General features: G+C 74.0%; 1 protein-coding gene across 1 annotated transcript; it reads left to right on the top strand.

Annotated features, from left to right (window-relative positions):
• Window positions 1-684: 684 nt before the first annotated feature.
• On the top strand, window positions 685-17,565 carry LOC141957210 (microtubule-actin cross-linking factor 1, isoforms 6/7-like). Its single transcript, XM_074898271.1, has 38 exons — window positions 685-711; window positions 1,888-2,438; window positions 2,742-2,915; window positions 3,065-3,231; window positions 3,473-3,632; window positions 3,800-3,884; window positions 4,253-4,482; window positions 4,594-4,713; window positions 4,837-4,944; window positions 5,046-5,264; window positions 5,357-5,560; window positions 5,635-5,866; window positions 6,002-6,228; window positions 6,302-6,424; window positions 6,705-6,806; window positions 7,186-7,287; window positions 7,804-7,959; window positions 8,394-8,549; window positions 8,790-8,987; window positions 9,096-9,224; window positions 9,404-9,574; window positions 9,667-9,822; window positions 9,966-10,172; window positions 10,374-10,493; window positions 10,743-10,912; window positions 11,206-11,365; window positions 11,598-11,795; window positions 12,249-12,374; window positions 12,954-13,097; window positions 13,883-14,071; window positions 14,305-14,419; window positions 14,499-14,665; window positions 14,965-15,127; window positions 15,421-15,575; window positions 15,655-15,729; window positions 16,023-16,140; window positions 16,345-16,532; window positions 16,612-17,565. Exons 2-38 carry the CDS (start codon window positions 1,923-1,925, stop codon window positions 16,783-16,785), a joined length of 6,204 nt encoding a protein of 2,067 aa, XP_074754372.1. The 5' UTR covers window positions 685-711; window positions 1,888-1,922; the 3' UTR covers window positions 16,786-17,565.
• The last annotated feature ends 752 nt before the right edge of the window (window positions 17,566-18,317 follow it).

Here is an 18,317-nt window from a genome sequence, read left to right as displayed (position 1 = left end):
GCAGGGCAGAGGTAGGGGGGAGCTGTGACCCCCCAGCCGGGGGGATCTTCGATCGCAGGGCCGGGGCAGGGGGGGCCGATGAGGCTTTGCAGCAGCATCTCTGCGTCCCGGCCCCGGGGGGGGGCCAGGGGGGGGGTCCGAGCTGCCCCCCCCCTCCATCAGCCCAGTGCCGGGATCGGGGGGGGGCCGTGGGTGCAGGACGGGTCCCAGCCCCCCGCCCTCCGAGCCGGTGCCGGTGCGGGTGGGGGCAGGTTTGGGGGGGGTGAGGGAGGGGTCAGGCAGCTCCGGGGGGGGGAAGGGGGGGGCAGCACCGCTTGGGGCGGGCGGTGGGAACGGGGCCGCTCCCCTCCCCCCCGGGATGGCTGCGAGGCCCCGGGGGTTTCCCCGGTAACGGCGCCGTCCGGCGCCCGAAGAGTTAACGCGGGCGGCCGGATTGTACCGGCGGGGGGGGCGAGGAGGGGGGGTCAGCCCAGCCCAGCCCAGCCCAGCCGGGGTCCCCCCCCCGCCCCCCCCCGCCCCGCACCCCCCGCAGCGCACAAAGGCGGCGGCGGCGGGGCCGGGCCATGCCCGGGCGCCGGTAACGGGGGAGCGACCCCCCCCCCCGCCGTGCCCATCCCGCGACCCCCCCTCGCCCCCCCCCACGCCCCGCCCGCCGGCTCGGCCCCCGCCATGGCCCGGCCCGGCCCCACGGACGCGCGGCTCGGCCGAGGGGTGAGTGCGGGGGGCAGGGGGGGTGCGTGTCCGTGGGCCCCGCGGCGGGGGGGCGGCGCTGCCCTGGGAGCGGGGGGTGTCCCCGGTTCACACACACACACACACACACACACACACACCCCCGGCAGCCTTGGCTTGGGCCCCCCCTGGGCGGCGTGACCCGGCGAGTCAGTGCGCGCGGAGAGCCCCGGGGGGGTCCCGGGAGGGGCTCCCGGGGGGGCCCCCGCGTGTGTGCGCGGGGCGGGGCGGCCCCGCGTGTCCCCGCGTGTGTCCCCGCGTGTCCCCCCCGCGTCCCCCCCGCTCTGACGGGGCCGGCCGCACCCGGGCCTGCGCCGGGGGACAGGGGACAGGGGACAGGCAGGGGTGGGCGCAGGGGGCTGGGGGCGGCACAGGGGGTGCAGGTGCAGGCAGGAGTGGGTGCAGGCAGCAGGTGCAGGTGCAGGCAGGGGGTGCAGGCACCGGGGGGTGCAGGCATTGGGTGCAGGTGCAGGCAGCGGGGGGTGCAGGTGCAGGCGGGGGGGTGCAGGCAGGGGGTGCAGACGGTGGGGGGTGCAGGCAGCGGGGGGTGCAGGCAGGGGGTGCAGGCAGCGGGGGTGCAGAGAGCGGGTGCAGGCAGCGGGTGCAGGTGCAGGCAGGAGGTGCAGGCAGCGGGGGGTGCAGGCAGGGGGTGCAGGCAGCGGGTGCAGGTGCAGGCAGGGGGTGCAGGCAGGGGGTGCAGGCAGGGGGTGCAGGCAGTGGGTGCAGGCAGCGGGGGGTGCAGGCAGGGGGTACAGATGCAGGCAGTGGGTGCAGGCAGCGGGTGCAGGTGCAGGCAGCGCTGCGGCAGGACGCTGGCAGGGGCTGGCGGGGGAGGGTCCTGCCGGACGGCGCGGGGGGATTTATGGCTGCGGCAGGGCTGGCGGGGGGTGCTGCCCGCCCTGCCCGCCCTGCCCGCGGGGGTGCTCCCAGCCCGGCGCGTCTCCCCACTCCCAGGCGCACAAAGGGGCGCGGAAGCATCTGCCCGGCGCCCCCCCGGCCCCCACATCCGCGTCCCCCCCCCGGCCCCGCGCCCCGATTCGCCGCAGCCCTTCGCTGGGGGTGTCTGGGCCCCGCAGCCGGGTGCAGGGATTTGGGGGGGCTCCCCCGGTGGGGTGCGGGGGCTCCCCTGACGCGCGTCGCCCTCCCGGCTCGTTGCAGGCCGGGATCTGAGGCGGGGGCCCGGCGCGGGCGCCATGGGGAACCCCGTGAGCCGGCCCAGCTGCCTGGGCCAGAAGAGCCGGCGGCCGGAGGAGCCCCCGCGGGACCCGCAGCCCCGGGACCCGGGTCCGGCTGCGGGGCCGTTGCCCGCCGGGAGCAGCGCCCAGGCCCGGCCGGGGCCGCCGGAGAAGCCGCCGGTGGAGAACGGTTGGAGCGCGGTGGGCGGCGGCGGCCGGAGCCCCGCGCTGAGGCGCAGCCGGTCCGAGGTGGCGGTGCAGAACGGGAGCGCGGCCGGGAAGGGGCAGGCGGGGGGGGCGGCCTGGACCCCCCCCCGGGCCGGCGTCCCCCGGAGCGCCTGGTCCTGGAAACCCGTCACCACCCGGGAGGTGACGGAGGTGACGGAGGTGACGGAGACCATCGTGACGGAGATCGTGGAGGTGACGGAGTACCCGGCGGGCGAGAAGGGCGGCGAGGCCCTGGTCAGCCGCACGGTCACGGTGCTGACGGAGCTGGCGGCCGGCGGCCGCGCCGGACACACGGAGGCCGCAGAGGTGACCGCCGGGAAGCCGCGGGAGAGGCCGTGCCGGGCCCGCAGGGCTGATCCGCCGGCACTGACCTCTCTGCCAGCGAGTCTCGGCCTCTGTCTCCCCCCGCCGGGGTCCGCAGGGCGCGGGCGGTTCGGGGAACCCCGCCAGCGGCGCCCGGTCCTCCGGCCCCGAGGAGGAGCGCGGGGGAGAGCCCGTCCCAGCGCAGCGGTGGCAGTGGGGCATGCGGGGGGGACACGGGGGGACCTGGGCTGGGTCCCTCCGTCCCCGGCGTCGCTGCCCAGGCGGCTCAGCCCGGTCTCTCCCCAGGTGGCCCCACGGGCTGTCCCCGGCACGGAGGAGGCAGCGGCGGGCGCCGAACGTGGCCAGGACACGCCGGAGAGTCTGCTGGCCTGGGCGGCCGACATGGAGGAGCTGGTGAGCAACCAGAAGCCACCGTCGGCGGAGGTGAAGGTGGCGAAGGCCCAGCTGGAGGAGCAGAAGGTCAGCAGGTCCCGGCTGGCACGTCCCGGGCTGGGATTTGGGGGGGCCGGGGGCACAGCGGCCACCCCCGGGGCTGCCGGCTCCCTGCCCGCGGTGCCGGTGGGAGGGAGGGGGTCCCCGGCCCAGCACCCTGTCCCGCTGCCTTCCAGCTCCTGAAGCGGCTGCTGGAGGAGCGGAGGCCGCGGGTGGAGCTCATCCTGCAGGACAGGCCCGTGCCGGCGGCACACGGCTCCGGCACGGCGGCGCCTGAGGGGAGCGACAGCCTGTCGGGCCTCGGGGAGAAGTGGGGCAAGCTGATGCAGGAGGCTGAAGCCAGGTGGGTCGGGGCTCTGCCAGCCGGGGGTGTGCCGGGACAATGCAGGACCCCCGAGGTCCTGTCCTCAGGGTGCTGCTGGCGCTGCCTGGGCGGGGGTTGCCGGCCTTGGGGTGGGAAGTTTTGGGGTGGGGAAGGGACCCCCGAGGTGGGAATTGATCCTCCGACCCCAGTGGCAAGTGGAGAAGAGCCTTTTCCAGCCAGGGCCTCGGTCTCCCCGGCTCACCCCCCCTTCCCGGCACAGGTACGGCCACCTGGAGCGGATCCTGCCGGCGGCCCAGGGCTTCCAGGAGGCCGTGGACTCCTTCCAGGAGTGGCTCGGTGCCACGGAGCGGCAGCTGGCCCAACTCTGGCACGCCAACGGCTGCGTCAGCCTCCTGCAGGACGCCCACCGGCAAACCCAGGTCGGGGTGCGGGTTGGGTGGGGGGCACCGGCCGTGGCACGGGTCAGGTGATGTGGGCGCGGCCGGGTGGGGGGAGCCGTGAGCGGGGCCACAGGGAGGGCTGGGGGTGGCGGTGGGGCTGGGGGGGGCAGTGCTGGCGGTCGCTGCCACGGGAGCCTCTCACCCAGGCCCTCTGCGAGGAGATTCGGGGCCGGCTGGGAGAGCTGGACGGCGCCCTGGAGCGCGGGCAGCGGGTCCTGGCGATGGTGACAGGTGAGTGGCCGCGGGGTGGGGGCCGCCAGACACGGGAGGGGGTGGGCGTAGCACGGTGGGTTGTGCCAGCGCCACGGGGACCCCGTGCTGCACTGCGGGGGCTGCGGGAGCACAGTGTTGTGTGGTGGAGAGGGGCTGGCCAGGAGAGACCCAGGCCCGTGGGGGTCAGGGGCACGGCAGGATGGGGCGCACCGGCGGTGGGGGGCAGCCAGGGGGTTGAATTTTGCCGCTGATGGGGATGAGAGGTGTGTCCGGGAGCAGCTGGAGGGGGGCAGGCGTGGGGGACAGAGTGAGCATCACGAGGGAGGGAAGGTGACGGTGTGGCGGGTCCCCGGGTCCTGCTGAGGCCGGGCGTGGTGCTGCCGCAGGGGAGGAGGCGCAGCTGGCGCAGGACAAGATGGAGTCCCTGAGGATGCGGTATCTCATCGTGGGCCAGAGCGGCGCCGACACCGCGCACCGGCTGGCGCAGACCCTGGAGGCCTCGTCCCGCCTGGGCGCTGCCCAGGAGGACCTGGCGCTTTGGCTGGGCCGCCTCGAGCAGGAGCTGGGCGCCTGGGACGGCCAGGAGCCCCCGGTCACCGCCGGCGACAGGGAGAAGGTGCGGGATGTGGGGTCTGGGGACCATCACCCTCCGCCCGGCCCCGTGGTGGGGTGGGATGCGCCGGGGTCTGTGTCCCAGCGAGGCTGACGCCTCTCCTCGGCGCTGCAGTTCGAGCAGGTCCTGGAGTCCCAGCTCGGGCGCTTGGCGCAGCTCGGTGAGCGGCTGGAGGAGGTCGGCCGGGTGCAGCTGGACGCCCAGGCCCTGCGCTCACAGCTCTCCGAGCAGAAGGTAGGTCTGGGGTGCTGCCCTGCGCCGAGCTGCGCCCCACCAGTACCCAAAGGGGTGCCCTGAAATCACCCTGACCCCCGTGCCAGCTGGCCGGCGTCTCCCACGCACCTCCTTGTGTTCCAGCTGCTCTCGGCGGAGATCCTGCACCACCGGGGGCTGGTGGAGCGTCTGCTGGGTGTCGCCGACCCGCTGCTCCGCGCCTGCCCCGAGCCCCTGCGGCAGCAGCTCCAGGTGAGCGGCCGCACCGGGGCCGCGCCGGGGCCTCGGCTGCCCCTTGGGCCGGGCGAGGGCCGTCGGGACCCCCCGGTGAGCCGCCCGTCCCCTGCCCGCAGCCCTCGGTGCAGGCGCTGCGGGAGCGCGCGGAGCAGCTCTCCCTGCGCAGCGGGGCCTGCGCCGTGCAGCTGGAGCACGCCCAGTCCCTGCTCGCCCAGTTTGAGGAGGCTCACGAGGAGCTGGCACCCTGGCTGGAGGAGACGCAGGAGCTGGGGGCGCAGCTCTCACCCAGCGCCATCAGCTACGAGGCCTTCAAGGAGCAGCAGGCGCTGCTGCAGGTGAGCGGCCGGGGCACAGCGGCAGGGGGACGGAGGTGGCGGCGCTGCCGGGGATCGTCCCGTCCCCCACGGCTGGTGCCCCCCACCCCCAGTGCCTGCGGGAGGCCATCGCCGAGCACCGGCCCCTCGTGGGGAAGCTGCAGCGCGTGTCGGCGCAGCTGGCGGAGCTGAGCCCCGAGCAGGCCGCCCCATTCCAGCGGCGCTGGCGGGAGGCGGAGGAGCGGTACGGCCGCATCCGCGACCGCGCGCGCCAGGCGGCCGCGCTGCTGGAGGATGCGCTGCCGCGGTACAGCCAGGTACGGGGCCGGCACCGGGGTTGGGGTGTGGGGATCAGGGTCCCCCGGGGTGACCCCCCAGCGCTTCCCGGCAGCTGACAGAGCGCATGGACCTGCTGCTGGAGTGCCTGGAGCGGCTGCAGAGCCGCCTGCAGAGCCGGCCCTCGGTGCGCGGCGACGCGGCGCATCTCCGGGAGCTGATCCGGGAGAACAGCCTGGCCCTGGGCGAGCTGGAGAAGCTGGGGGCGGCCCTGGAGACGGTCCAGGCGCAGGGCAGCGAGCTGCTGGCCATCATGCGGGCAGCCAACTCCGACGCCGCTGCCAGAGGTACCAGCACAGCAGCACGTCCCTGCGCACAGGGCGTCCTGGCATCGCTGTGTCCCTGTTGGGGACCACATCGGGGCGCGGGGTCTCTTGGTGAGGGTCCCCAGGCCGAGCCCCGTCCCCCCTCATGCCCCGCAGGGATCCAGGAGCGGACGGCGCAGCTGCTGTCCCAGTGGAGCTGCCTGCGGGGCTGCTGCCAGGAGCAGGAGTGTTGGCTGCGGGAGCTGCTGGCACTGGCCGAGCGCTTCTGGCACGGCCTCTCCGAGCTGGCCCTGACGCTCAGCGACACCCAGCAGCTGGTCCTGGGGCTGGAGGAGGCCGGCAGCGAGCCCGAGGCCATCCGCACGCAGCTCCGCACCATGCAGGTACCACCTGGGGAGGGGGCTTGGTGAGCATCGCCGCGGCACGGGCATCGCCGAGCGCCCTGGTGCCCCGCAGGCGCTGCGGGAGGAGATCGACGCGCTGCAGGGCGAGCTGGACGCGCTGGGCAGCCTGGGCGTGGAGCTCATGTCGTCCTGCGGGGACCCCGACAAGCCCGACGTCACCAAGAGCCTGGACGATGTGAGTGCCGGCGGGTGGGGGCCCAGCGAGGGACGGGGCCCTGGGGAGAGGCGTTGGGGGGGGCTGGACCCCGGGGAGAGGGCAGGAGTGATCCCCAGAGCCGGTGCTGGGGGGGTGGGGGGTGACTGTCCCCGGCCAGTGTCCCTGCACAGGGCACTGCGTGTCTGCCAAGGGTCACACCGGTGCCCACTGGCCCCGGCACCGTGGCCCCAGCACCCCAACCATAACCCTGGCACCCTGACCCCCGCGCCCTGACCCTGACCCCCGCGCCCTGCCGCAGCTCTACTCCTCCTGGCACAGCCTGAACAAGGTGTGGACGGAGCGCAACGCCCGCCTCGAGGAGCAGCTCCAGGCCTCCCTCAGCTACCAGGAGACCATGCAGGTGGGGGGCAGGGGGCTGCCCGCGCAGACTCCCCCCACCCCACTCCGTGTCCTGACCCCCACCCTGTGTCACCCTCCTGTCACCGCTCAGGGTGGTGTGGGGCCATGGGGCCAGTGTGGTGGTCCCTGGGCATGGCTGAGGGGGGGACGTGGCCATGGGGTGGGCATGGGGTGACCGTGGGGTGACTGTGGAGTGACCGTGGGGTCGTGCCCATGTCCTGGCCCAGCATGACCCACTCGAAGCCCTCAGTGTGGATGGGCCCTCCCCCGCCCCTTGTTCCATCCCTCCCTGGGGGTCCTGGCGGGTCCCAGCCCCACTCCCGGCGTGGGGGGACAGGGCTGGGGCGGGACCCGGCCCCACGGTCCCTGTGGGTCCCCAGCGGCTGCTGGAGTGGCTGGAGGCGGCCGAGCTGCGCGTCGCCGGGGAGTTCCTGGTCGGGGGGGACCCGGCCGTGGTGCAGCAGCAGCTGGCGGAGCTGAAGGTGGGTCCTGCCGCAGGACGGGCCCGGGGGGCCAGGGGGGTCCGGGGGGGGACACGGGGCGCTCGGGGTGGCCTCAGAGTCACAGCGTGGCATGTGGGGCGGTGCTGGTGCCCCCACGGCACCCGTGGGTGGGGGGCGCTGGGTGGGCCCGTCCTGCACCTCGAGGTGCCGGGAATGGGCAGAGCTCCCACGTTCCCTGGGGAGGAGCTCTGGGCCCCCGGGCCCGTGACAAGCTCTGCCGTGCTGTGCCGTGTTAAACCAGACCTGGCTGTGCCGTGCCGTGCCGTGTTAAACCAGACCTGGCTGTGCCGTGCTGTGCTGTGTTAAACCAGACCTGGCTCTGCTGTGCTGTGCTGTGCCATGTTAAACTTGACCTGCCTGTGTTGTGCCGTGCCATGCCGTGCCATGCCGTGCCATGCTGTGCCGTGCTGTGCCGTGCCGTGCCATGCATCACGCGGGCCCCTGTGGCCATGTGCGGGGCTGGGGGTCGCCCGCTGACCGGCGGCTGCCCTGCAGGAGTTCAAGCGGGAGCTCTACCAGTGCAAGGTGGATGTGGAGAGCCTGCGGCACCAGGCCGGCCCGGGGGGCGCGGGGCTGGGGGACCCCCCGGCCCCCCTCAGCCACTTCCGCCAGCGCTGGGACCGTCTGGAGGAGGAGATCGTCAGCCGGCAGGTAGGGAGGGGGCCCAGCCAGCGTGGGGGCAGGGCTGGGGAGGGGGGGCTGCTCTTGTGGCCCCGGGGGCTCGGAGAGGTGCTGGTGGCCCCTGAGCTGTTGGCCGGGTCTGCCATGGGGAAAGAGCCACGGTTGGGTGGGTGTGTGGGTGCCACATGGGTGCTGGGTGGGTGCCTGGGGTCTGTGCCGGGGCATAGGGTGCCACATAGGTGCTGTGTGGGTGCATGGGGTGCCACATGGGTGCTGGGTGGGTGTGTGGGTACCTGGGGGCTGCGCAGGGGCCCGAGGTGCCGCATGGGAGCTGGGTGGGTGCATGGGCCGTGCAGGCGCTGGGTGCCACGTGGGTGCTGGGGGCCGTGCGGGCACCTTGCGTGGGGTGGGGGCCGCCGCGGCTCCCCGCCGATGGGTGTCCGGTTCCGCCCGTGCCGGGGCAGCACCAGCTGGAGGCGGCTCTGCTGGGGCTGGGCCAGTTCCAGCACCAGCTGGAGGAGCTGCTGCAGTGGCTGTGCCGCACCGCCGAGCAGCTGCAGGGGCCCGCGCCGCTGCGCCCCGACCTGCAGAGCTGCGAGATCGAGCTGGCCAAGCACAAGGTGAGGGTGGCCACGGGACTGGGGCCACCACATGCCACAGGGCTGCCACCCTGGCCACCGGCTGCCTGCTCTGGTGACCAGGGTGGGGGGTCCCAGCCTCTGCTGTGCCCCGTCCCTGCCAAGAAGCGGCAGTTTCGGTGCTGCGGGCACCTGCCCCGCTTTGCGCAGGAGACGAGGGCCGGGGCCTGGGCCGTGGCGATGCCGTGGGGTGCTGGCGGTGACCGCGTGCCCCGTGCCCAGGTGCTGAGGAACGACGTGATGTCCCACGCGCGCACGGTGCAGTCGGTCAGCGAGGCCGGGCAGGGGCTGCTGCTCTCCAGCCTGGGCGAGAGCGTGGAGGGGCTCCAGCGCAGCCTGCGGCAGCTCGGCCAGCGCTGGGACCTGGTGCAGAGCGAGACCGAGAGCCGGCAGCTGGAGCTGGAGAACAACCTCAGCCAGGTGCGGGGCCCTGCCTCCCGGGCTGCCTGTCCCAGTGCTGCTCACTGCGGTGCTGCCCGCTGGCAGGGGCGGCGCTGAGCTCCCCCCCGCCCCGTGCCCCCCCTCCAGGTGCAGGACCTGACGCTGGAGATGACGGAGCTGCTGCAGTGGCTGGAGCAGGTGGAGCTGCAGCTTTTCTTCTCCCAGCCGGCGTGGGGCCACCCCGACACCACCAAAGAGAAGCTCAGCGCTCACCTGGTGAGCGCCGGGGCCGGCCCCGAGCCCCCGTGGGGGTGTACGTGTGCCCCAAATCCGCCGCTCCCTGTGCCAAGGGGCCACCTGCGCCCGTCCCCTGCCCCTGGGGTGGAGTGGGACCCTCCCGGTCCCCATCCCCGTGCCGCGGCGGGGGCAGTGACCCCCAGGCTCCCCCCCCGCAGGAGCTGTGCAAGGAGATGGAGTCCAAGCAGGAGGCCTACAGCGGCCTGCGGGAGCGGCTGCAGCGGCTACTGGCCTCCTGCCGCGCCGGCCGGCCCTGCAGCACCGAGCACAGCCTCCGCATCCTGGAGCAGAAGTGGGAGAGCGTCCAGGCCGAGGCCCAGGAGAGGAAGGTGCGCGGGGCAGGCGGGGGGGTGCTGGTGGCTCATCCCGGGGCGGGGGGGCTGTGGGACGGTCCCCGGCAGCGCCGTGCCCCTGCCCGCAGGAGCGCCTGGCCGAGGGGCTGACGGTCAGCACCGAGTTCCACGGCACCGTGCAGGAGCTGCTGCGCTGGGTGGCTCACGCCGAGGAGCTGCTGGGCTCCCCCGCGCCGCCCAGCTTCGTCCTGGAGACCGTCACCGCGCAGATCCAGGAGCACAAGGCAAGCGGGGGCTGAGCCCGGGAGGGTCCCGGCACCGGCGCGGGGAACCCCCCCAGCGCTGCCGGCTGTCGGCTCTGCGCTGCCGGCTGTCGGCTCTGCGCTCCCGCCCCGGCGCCCCCCCAGCTGCCCCCCGTCCCCCGCAGGCCCTGGCGAAGGAGGCGAGCGCCCACGGGGAGAAGCTGAGCGGGCTGGAGGCCGTGGCCGCGCGCCTGCGGGACTTCAGCAGGCAGCAGGACGGCGCCGTCATCCAGAACCTGGTGCTGACGGCCCGGGAGCGCCTGGGAGCGGTGCTGAGGCGCACGGCGGAGAGGGGGGCGGCGCTGGAGGAGGCCCGGAAACGCACCAAACAGGTACTCGGAGCGCTGGGATATTATGGGATGGGATGGAAATGGGTTGGGGATGGAAATAGGATGGAAATGGGATGGAAATGAGATGGGATGGGGATGGGATGGAAACGGATGGGATGGGGATGGGATGGGATACCATGGGTGGTCCAGGTCGCCCCGTCTTCGCACCCAAGGCCCCCCCTGACACCCCCCGCTCTGTTCCAGTTCAGCGAGTCCCGGCGGCTGCTCCTGGACTGGATGGACGAGGTGGAGCAGAGCTTGGAGATGCCGCAGGATGCGGCCACAAGCCAGGAGGAGATCAAGTGCCAGCTGGCTGAGCACAAGGTGGGGTGCACCCTGCACCCCAGCCCTGTGGGCGCCTGGCGTCGGGGGAGCAGAGCCGGGGGGGCTGCAGGGCGGCAGGGGAGGGGTCCCCAGCTCCCAGGGTGATGGCAGCACCCCAGTCTGCTCAGTGCCGCGGCGGTCGGACGTGGTTCCAGGGCCAAGCGGGGAGACCTGGGGTGGGGGGAGACCTCTGAGCACCCCCACGGCACCTGGGGAGTCCCGGGGGTGGCTCACCCCCTGCGCCCACAGGCTTTCCAGAAGATTCTGCGGGCGAAGCGGCCGGTGTACGAGGCGACGCTGCGGAGCGGGCGGGCGCTGCGGGAGAGGGCCCGGCTCCCCGAGGACCTGCAGCCGCTGGAGGAGCTGCTGGGGGAGCTGAAGGAGCGCTGGGACGGGCTGTGCAGCCGCGCTGGGGAGAGGTGGGGGACTGGAGCGGGGTGGGGATGGGGTGGGGTGCGGTGGGATGGGGATGGGATATGATGGGTGGTCCAGGTCCCCTGGCCCCAGCTTTGCGCACGGGGCACGGCGCTACCCGTCCTGGTGCATCCTGCCCCGGCTTTGGGAGCCGCTGCCCCAGCCCTGCCGGGCTCGGCCCCGGGGGTGCCGCCAGGATCCGTCCCTGGCCCTGAGCGAGCCCAGGTGCCGCCTGCCGGGCTCCCCGTGGGGTGGCCACAGGGCTGAGCCCCGGCACTGCCTGCGCCCTTGCCCACAGGCAGCACAAGCTGGAGGAGAACCTGCTCTTCTCGGGCAAGTTCACGGACGCGCTGCAGGCCCTCATGGACTGGCTGTACCGGGCCGAGCCCCAGCTCAGCGAGGACGTGCCCGTCGGAGGGGACCGGGACCTGGTCGGTGACCTCATGGACAAGCACAAGGTGGGTGTCCCTGGCCGGGGGGGGCCCTGCCCACCCCCCATCCCAGCACGGGGATGGGGCTTTGTTCACCGGAGCGGCCGCAGCTGGATCCGGTGCTCGGGGCAGTGCTGGGGCGCCCAGTGTTCTGGGGGGGTCTGGGGGGAGCCCTGCACGGTAACAGGGGGCCAGGCAGGCTGCTGGGCCACCCCCCCGCAGCATCTCCCACGCCCTCCCGCCCTCTCCCCCTGCCCAGGTCTTCCAGAAGGAGCTGGGCAAGCGAGCCAGCTGCGTCAAGATGCTGAAGCGCTCGGTGCGGGACCTGACGCGCGGCAGCAGCAGCGTCGATTCCCAGTGGCTGCAGCAGCAGATGGAGGAGCTGGGCGGGCGCTGGGACCTGGTCTGCGCCCTCTCCGTCTCCAAGCAGGCCCGGCTGGAGGCTGCGCTGCGGCAGGTCAGAGCTGGGGGGGCTGCGACCACCACGGGGCCTCCCCCCGCCGCGGGAAGGTTGGGAGCTGCAGCCGGCACGTCCTGCTGGAGGTTTCAGTGGGTGCCTGGGCAGTGGGTGCGGCGTGGTGCTGTGGGGCTCTGTGTGGGGCTGTGGGGCTCTGTGTGGGGCTCTGCGTGGGCTGTGGGTCTCCGTGTGGGGCCCTGTCGCAAGGTGCCGTGGCCGGGTGCCAGCCCGGGTGCTGCCGGTGCCTGTGGTGGGTGCCCGTGTGTGCCAGCACCTGGGCGGGTCAGCCGCGTGCCGTGGGGTTCCTCTGGGTGCCGTGGGGTGCCTGGCGCCGTGGGGGGCAGGACAAGCATCTCCCCCTGTCTCACCGCGGGTACGGGTTGGGGGGTGGGCCCTGGCCGAGGGTCTGCGGGCACGAGGCGGGTGCCGAGCAGGTCCCGGCCGTCCCGGCAGGCAGAGGAGTTCCATGGCCTGGTCCAGTCCTTCCTGGGCCGCCTCTCCGAGTCCGAGCAAGCCCTCAGGTACGGCGTCTGCCCCGAGGAGGAGACGGCAGTGCAGGAGTGCCAGAACCAGCTGCAGGTCGGTGCCAGCCCCTGTCAGCTCCTGCCAGCCCCTGTCACCCCCCACCAGCCCCTGTCACCTCCTGCCAACCCTCACTAGCCCGTGTCACCCACCACTAGCCCCTGCCAGCCCCCACTAGCCCCTGCCAGCCCCCGTCACTCCCCACCAGCCCCCACTAGCCCCTGCCAGCCCCCGTCACTCCCCACCAGCCCCCACTAGCCCCTGCCACCCCTCACTTGCCCCTGCCAGCCCCTGCTAGCTGCTGTCAGTCCCCACTAAACCCATCACCCCCCACCAGCCCCCACCTCCAGGGTGTCTCCGTCCCTGCCCTGGGCCACCCAGTTGTTGGGGTCAGCCGGGCCCCACCCGCGCCTGCCAGGGTTTGGGGTGCAGCGCAGTGAGCCGTGGGGTGCTGGGTCCCGTCACACCCAGAGGTGACATTTGGGGCCCCCGGGCACCCTGAGCTGCAGGCATCTCGGGTCCCATGCGCCCCAGGCTGTGCCTTCCCCCCGCCCGGGCCTGTCGCGCTGGGGGGGTGCGGTGGGGGGTGCGGTGGGGGGTTGGGGCCCGGCGCCACCCCAGTCCGTGCCCCCCCAGGAGCTGCTGAAGTCGCTGCAGTGCCAGGAGCTGGAGCTGGAGTGCATCACCTCGCTGGGGGAGGAGATCCTCGCCACCTGCCACCCCGACTCTGTCATCACCATCAAGTCCTGGGTCACCGTCGCCAAGAGCCGCTTCCAGGAGGTGAGCCGGGGCCCCTTCTCCATTATCCCCCCGCCCTGCCCCCCGGGAAGCAGATTTGCACCCATGCCCGGGACGAGCACAACCCCATGGTGCCTCTAGGGGTGGGGGAGCTGGGGGTGCTCGGCCCCGTCCCCGGCTGGCACAGACCCCCTGGGTCTTGCTCCGCTCCTCCTGTGCAGACCCGGCCCTCCATGAGCCACCAGGACTCATCCCCTGGCCACCCCCGGCCACCCCCGGCCACCCCCTTGCTCCCAGCCCTGCTCCCCCCTCCCAGGGCCACGCAGCGTGGGGGTCACCCGGGGGCCTCCGTGGTCCCACCTGCACGATGGTGGCTCGTCCCCACAAGTCAGGGAGTCCCCGGGGAGCAGCGTCCCAGGGATCCCCCCACCCCGACCCCCCTCCCCGCCGGGCTCCCCCCTCTTCCTGAACGGCTCCGATGGGTCCGGCCGATCCCTCGCCCGCACGAAGCCCTCGGTGCAGATCCTGGGACCACCCTCCCCAGCCCCCCTCGCCTCGGGCTCAGCGAGGACGCGGCGGCACCGGCACGTTGCTGCTGGTGGGAGCTGGGGCTTGCCCCGTGGTCCCGGGGGGGCCGTGAACTCCTCCTGTCCCTGCCCCCTGGTCCCTCGGGCTACCAGCCAGGGGTCCATGCCTGCCCCATGGCCCTGGGTCCCTGCCGCAGTGCTGGCCCTGGGGTGCGCAGTGGGTCGGCGGACGCCGTCCCCGTGGCCCCCCATCCCCGCCAGCCCCCCGCTGTGGCCCAGCTGCCCGCGCCGTGCCCGCAGGTGCTGAGCTGGGCCCAGCAGCAGGGCGAGCGGCTGCAGGCGCAGACGGCCAGCCTCGCCGCCGAGCGGGAGGAGACGGCCCAGCTCTTCGACTGGATCACGGCCGCCGAGGAGGCCCTCGGCCTGCGGGACCAGGAGCCGCTGCCGGAGGAGGCCGAGCAGCTGGAGGAGCTCAGCGCCCAGCACGCCGTAAGGGACCCCCCGGGCGAGCACTCGACCCGACCGAGGGACTTCGGGTGCACCGGGCTGAGGCCGTGGGCGCAGTTTGAGCGAGCGGCGGGGACGCAGCGGCACCGTCCAGGCACAGCCTGACCCCTCCGGCTCTGCGGGAGGGACGGCGGGAGCGTCCCGGGGAGGGGGGCAGCAGGTGCCCTGCACTGGCTGTGCCGGGGGGATGTGCTGAGCACTGGCCTCTGCCGTAGGTGTTCATGGAGGAGCTGAACCGCAAGCAGCCCGACGTGGAAAAGGTCACCAAGAGCTGCAAGCGGAAACTGGCCACTGAGCTGGGCCCGCCGGCCGCCCGCCGGCTGGCCACACGTAAGAGACCCCCCCTTGCCCCCCTCCTTGCTGCACCGTGCCCGGCTGCGCCCTCACCGCCTGTCTCTGCTGGCCGCAGGGCGCCGGAGCACGGGGAAGGCGCAGGGGTCGCCGGCGGTGCCGCTGGGGGGGCTGGAGCCCCAGACCCCCCTCATGGCCCAGCTCCTGCACCGCTGGCAGCAGCTCTGGCTCCTGGCCCTGGACCGGCAGTACCGGCTGGAGACGGCCCTGCAGCGCCTGCGCGAGGTAGGGGCAGCCCCGGCCCTGCTGCGGGGTGCCGGCGGCTCCTCTCGCCCCGGCCCTGGGTCGGATGGATGGGGAGGGTCCCCGGGGGTGGTGGGATGGAGCAGGGAGCGCCCAGGAGCCCTCCCAGACCCCCCTGGCTCCCCTTGCAACCCAGAGCCGGGGTCCTGGGCCCAGACCCCCTTTGCCAGCCCCGGCAGGGTCAGGCGCGGGGGGCAAGTGGCTGCCGAGCGCCTGCGGGACGGGGGGAGCTGGCGGGGGGTCCCCTGCGGCGCAGTGAGCCCCGTCTGTCCCTCTCCAAGCTGGAGGAGTTCGCGCACTTCGACTTCGGGGTGTGGAGGAAGCGCTACATGCAGTGGATCGGGCAGATGAAGTCCCGCGTCCTGGATGTTTTCCGAGGCATCGACAGGGACCAGGACGGGCGCATCAGCCAGCGGGAATTCATCGAGAGCGTCCTGGCCTCCAGTGCGTGCGCCCGGGGCTGGCTCCTGGGGCACCCCCAGGGCTCCCCCCGCGCCCCCAGAGCCTGGGGAGGGGCAGTTTGGGGAGCAGTGGGGCAGCTCTTGCCGAGGTGGGATCCCCCGCAGAGGGATTCAGCTCTTACCAAATTAATTTGTTAACTTGAACGCGGCAGAGGGGTTTCCCCGTGGGGGGGATCCCACCTCAGGGGGGCCGGGGTGCCCCGTGGAGGGGGGCTGGGGTTTGGCTGGCCATGGCGTGGGGGTGCGTGGGCTGAGGGTGCCATTCTCCCCCCCCAGAGTTCCCCACCAACGTCCTGGAGATGAACGCGGTGGCCAGCATCTTCGACATGAACGGCGACGGCTTCATCGACTACTACGAGTTTGTCAGCGCCCTGCACCCCAACCGGGACCCGCTGCGCCGCACCGCCGACGCTGACCAGATCCAGGACGAGGTGCCAGTGGGGACAGGGGCTGGGCAGTTTGGGGGGGGTCCCCAGGGTGGGGGTCTGAGCCCCAACGTGCCCTCCCCAGGTGAACAGGCAAGTGGCCCAGTGCAACTGTGCCAAGCGCTTCCAGGTGGAGCAGATCAGTGCCAACAGGTACCGGGTAAGTGCTGGCCCGTGCCAGTGCCGCTGGCTCCTGCCCTGCTGCCGTGGCCAGCGGCCCCCCCAACCCCCAGCGGGGGTCCCCGGCTTGCTCCAACCCCCCCGCACAGCCCTAGACCCTCTGCGGCGGTGGGGGGAGGCGTGCCCCCCGGCCCCAGTGCTGGCAGGGATGATGCAGCCATGGGGCACCCAGTGGGCTGGTGATGGGCAGATCTGGGTGCCGGCATCCCCCCCCTCCCCGGCTCCCAGCCCTGCCGAACCCCCCCGGCCCCCCCTTGTCCCTCTGCTCCGCAGTTCGGGGAGTCCCAGCAGCTGCGGATGGTGCGGATCCTGCGCAGCACCCTCATGGTGCGGGTCGGCGGGGGCTGGATCGCGCTGGACGAGTTCCTGGTGAAGAACGACCCTTGCAGAGGTGGGTACCGACGTGTGTGCCCCCCCCTGCAGCACGGGGGGCCGAGGGGTCTGCGGTGCCCAAGGCTGGGGGACCCCCAGCCCCGCTGTGGTGCTGGGTGCCAGCGGGGCCCTGCGGGTCCGTGGTGCCCCCCAGGGTCTTGCACCCCCCAGCCTGGGACCATGGGACCCCCAGTGCCAGCCCCGCTCACTGCCCCCCCCCCAGTGAAGGGAAGGACCAACCTGAAGATCAACGAGAAGTACCTGTCCCCAGACGCCTTCGGGGCCGCCGCGGCCAAGTGTGGGGGCAACCAGTCGGCCCCCTCCTCCAAAGTGCTGTCCCCCAGCCGCTCCAACTCCAGCCTCAGCCTCTACAGCAGCGCCTCGGCTCCCAGCAGCCCCCTGGCCAGGAAGGTAAAGGCTGGGGAGCCCCCCCGAGCCCCCGACCCCCCCCCAGCCCCACCCCCCAGGCGCTGACCCTCTCCGTCCCCAGTCGGTGCTGCGGAGGACACGTTCCGGAGACCGGTGCCCGCGCTCCCGCGGCTCACTGCTGCCCGACGGGGCTGAGCTGCAGTTCACGGCAGCCGAGGAGACCCCGGCCGCGGCCCCCCCTGGGGACAGCCGTGCCGAAGGGTCCCCCCCGGAGCGCCGCAGCCCCTGTCGCTGAGCCCCCTGCTGCCAGCCGCCTGCCCTGTGTCCAGCACCCTCGGCCGGCCCCACTCAGGACTCTCCTCCCCGGCGGCCGCCCGCCCCGTGGCCGGAGGACGGCGAAGCCGTGGCCATGCGCCCCCCGGGGGTCTCCGGCCCCCCCCACCCTTTGCCCCCGAGCGGGCATCCCCCCACCCCTCCCACCCCCCCCGCGGGGGCTGAGCTGTCTGTCCGTCACCCCCCCGGCCGGGCCTGGCCCCGGTGTATATGCAAACATCCCCCTGACACACACCAAACCACCCCCCCGGCTCCGGCTGGCACGGCCCCCCCACACCCCACCGCTCCCCCAGGCAGCTCCAAGCACCTGGGGCTGCTGCCGGGAGCATCCTGCCGCCCTTCGCCCCCCACTCCCCGGCTGCCGCTGTCGCCGGGCGTTTGGCAGTGCTGCTGGGGGTGTCATGTGTCCCGGCCCCCCCCCGGCCCCGGTCCTGCCGGTGGGAGGGGGCCGGGCTCGGTCCCTGGGCGTGAGGCCCCCCGCCGGAGGCAGAACCCCGTTTCTGGTGCTACCCCCCACCCCTCAGCCTTCGGAGTGTGCGCACGGGCCCGGCTGCAGCTGCCCCCTCCCCGCCCCGGCAGGGCTGGGGGGCCGCGGGCAGGGGGGGGCCCTCGCGCCCCCGTCGCCGTGCCGGGACCCCCGCCCTGCCGACGCATGCTCACGTCCCCCCGCTAACCGGACAGCAGTAGAGCTGAATGTAACCCCGGCCGGCACGGCCCCGCCGGCCACAATAAAGTAGGTTTGTTTTTTTTCTATGAGCAGCCGGGACTCGCCGCGCTCTGTCCGTCTGTCCGTGCGCTCGCCCCGCTGTCCGTGATGGGGACTGGGGGGATGTGACATCGCCAAAGCGGGCCGGGCGCGGTGGCACGCGGTGGCCGGGCAGGCCTGGGTGTGCCAGCGGCCGGGTGCCGCCCGGCGCCGGAGCCGGGGAGCCCGGGGCGTGCAGCGGGTGCCAGCGGGTGCCAGCGGGTGCCAGCGGGCACCGCGCCGCCTGCCCGCCTTTCCCAGGAACGCTCGCTGCGATTCCTGCTCTGCCTGGGGCCGGCAGCACCGGGCGACGTCGTGTCCCCGTCCCCGTGTGTCCCCGTGTGCCGGCCGCCCTCTGCCCCCGCAGCCCTGAGGTCACCGCGAGCGTCCGCGGGGTCCCCCGCCAGTGCCATCCCCCGGGGTGGGACACCCGGCCCCCCCCGCCCCATCCCACGGACCCGGGGTGGCCGGGGGGAGCTTGGGGCGGGGAACGGCCGCGGGTCGGGGTGGGACGGGGCGGCTGGAGACACGGGGACGGGCCCCGCAGCGGCTCGTCCCTCGCTGGCACCTCCCGGCCTCGGGCAAGTGCAAGCCCCCCCCGTACGGGGGGTCGCAGGGGGGCCGGGGGCCTCCTCCCTCCCCCGCTCCCGGCCGGCCCCGCCTGCAGGGATTTCAGTCCCAGATCTGCGCTGTTGTCCCCGGAAACTGCCTCCACACTCATTTTTTTTTTTTCTGAACAAATGCTTCTG

This window comes from Athene noctua, chromosome 2 (genome assembly GCF_965140245.1).
Source record: "Athene noctua chromosome 2, bAthNoc1.hap1.1, whole genome shotgun sequence".
NCBI classification, from domain to species: domain Eukaryota; kingdom Metazoa; phylum Chordata; class Aves; order Strigiformes; family Strigidae; genus Athene; species Athene noctua.
This window is presented reverse-complemented; position numbering and strand designations above follow the sequence as displayed.

Bases quoted from the DNA above. Each gene is read 5' to 3' on its own strand.
- LOC141957210 (XM_074898271.1), top strand. From the start codon at position 1,923: ATGGGGAACCCCGTGAGCCGGCCCAGCTGCCTGGGCCAGAAGAGCCGG. The intron at 2,916-3,064 runs GTCAGCAGGTCC...GCTGCCTTCCAG, and splicing joins CCCAGCTGGAGGAGCAGAAG to CTCCTGAAGCGGCTGCTGGA. The intron at 3,232-3,472 runs GTGGGTCGGGGC...TTCCCGGCACAG, and splicing joins ATGCAGGAGGCTGAAGCCAG to GTACGGCCACCTGGAGCGGA.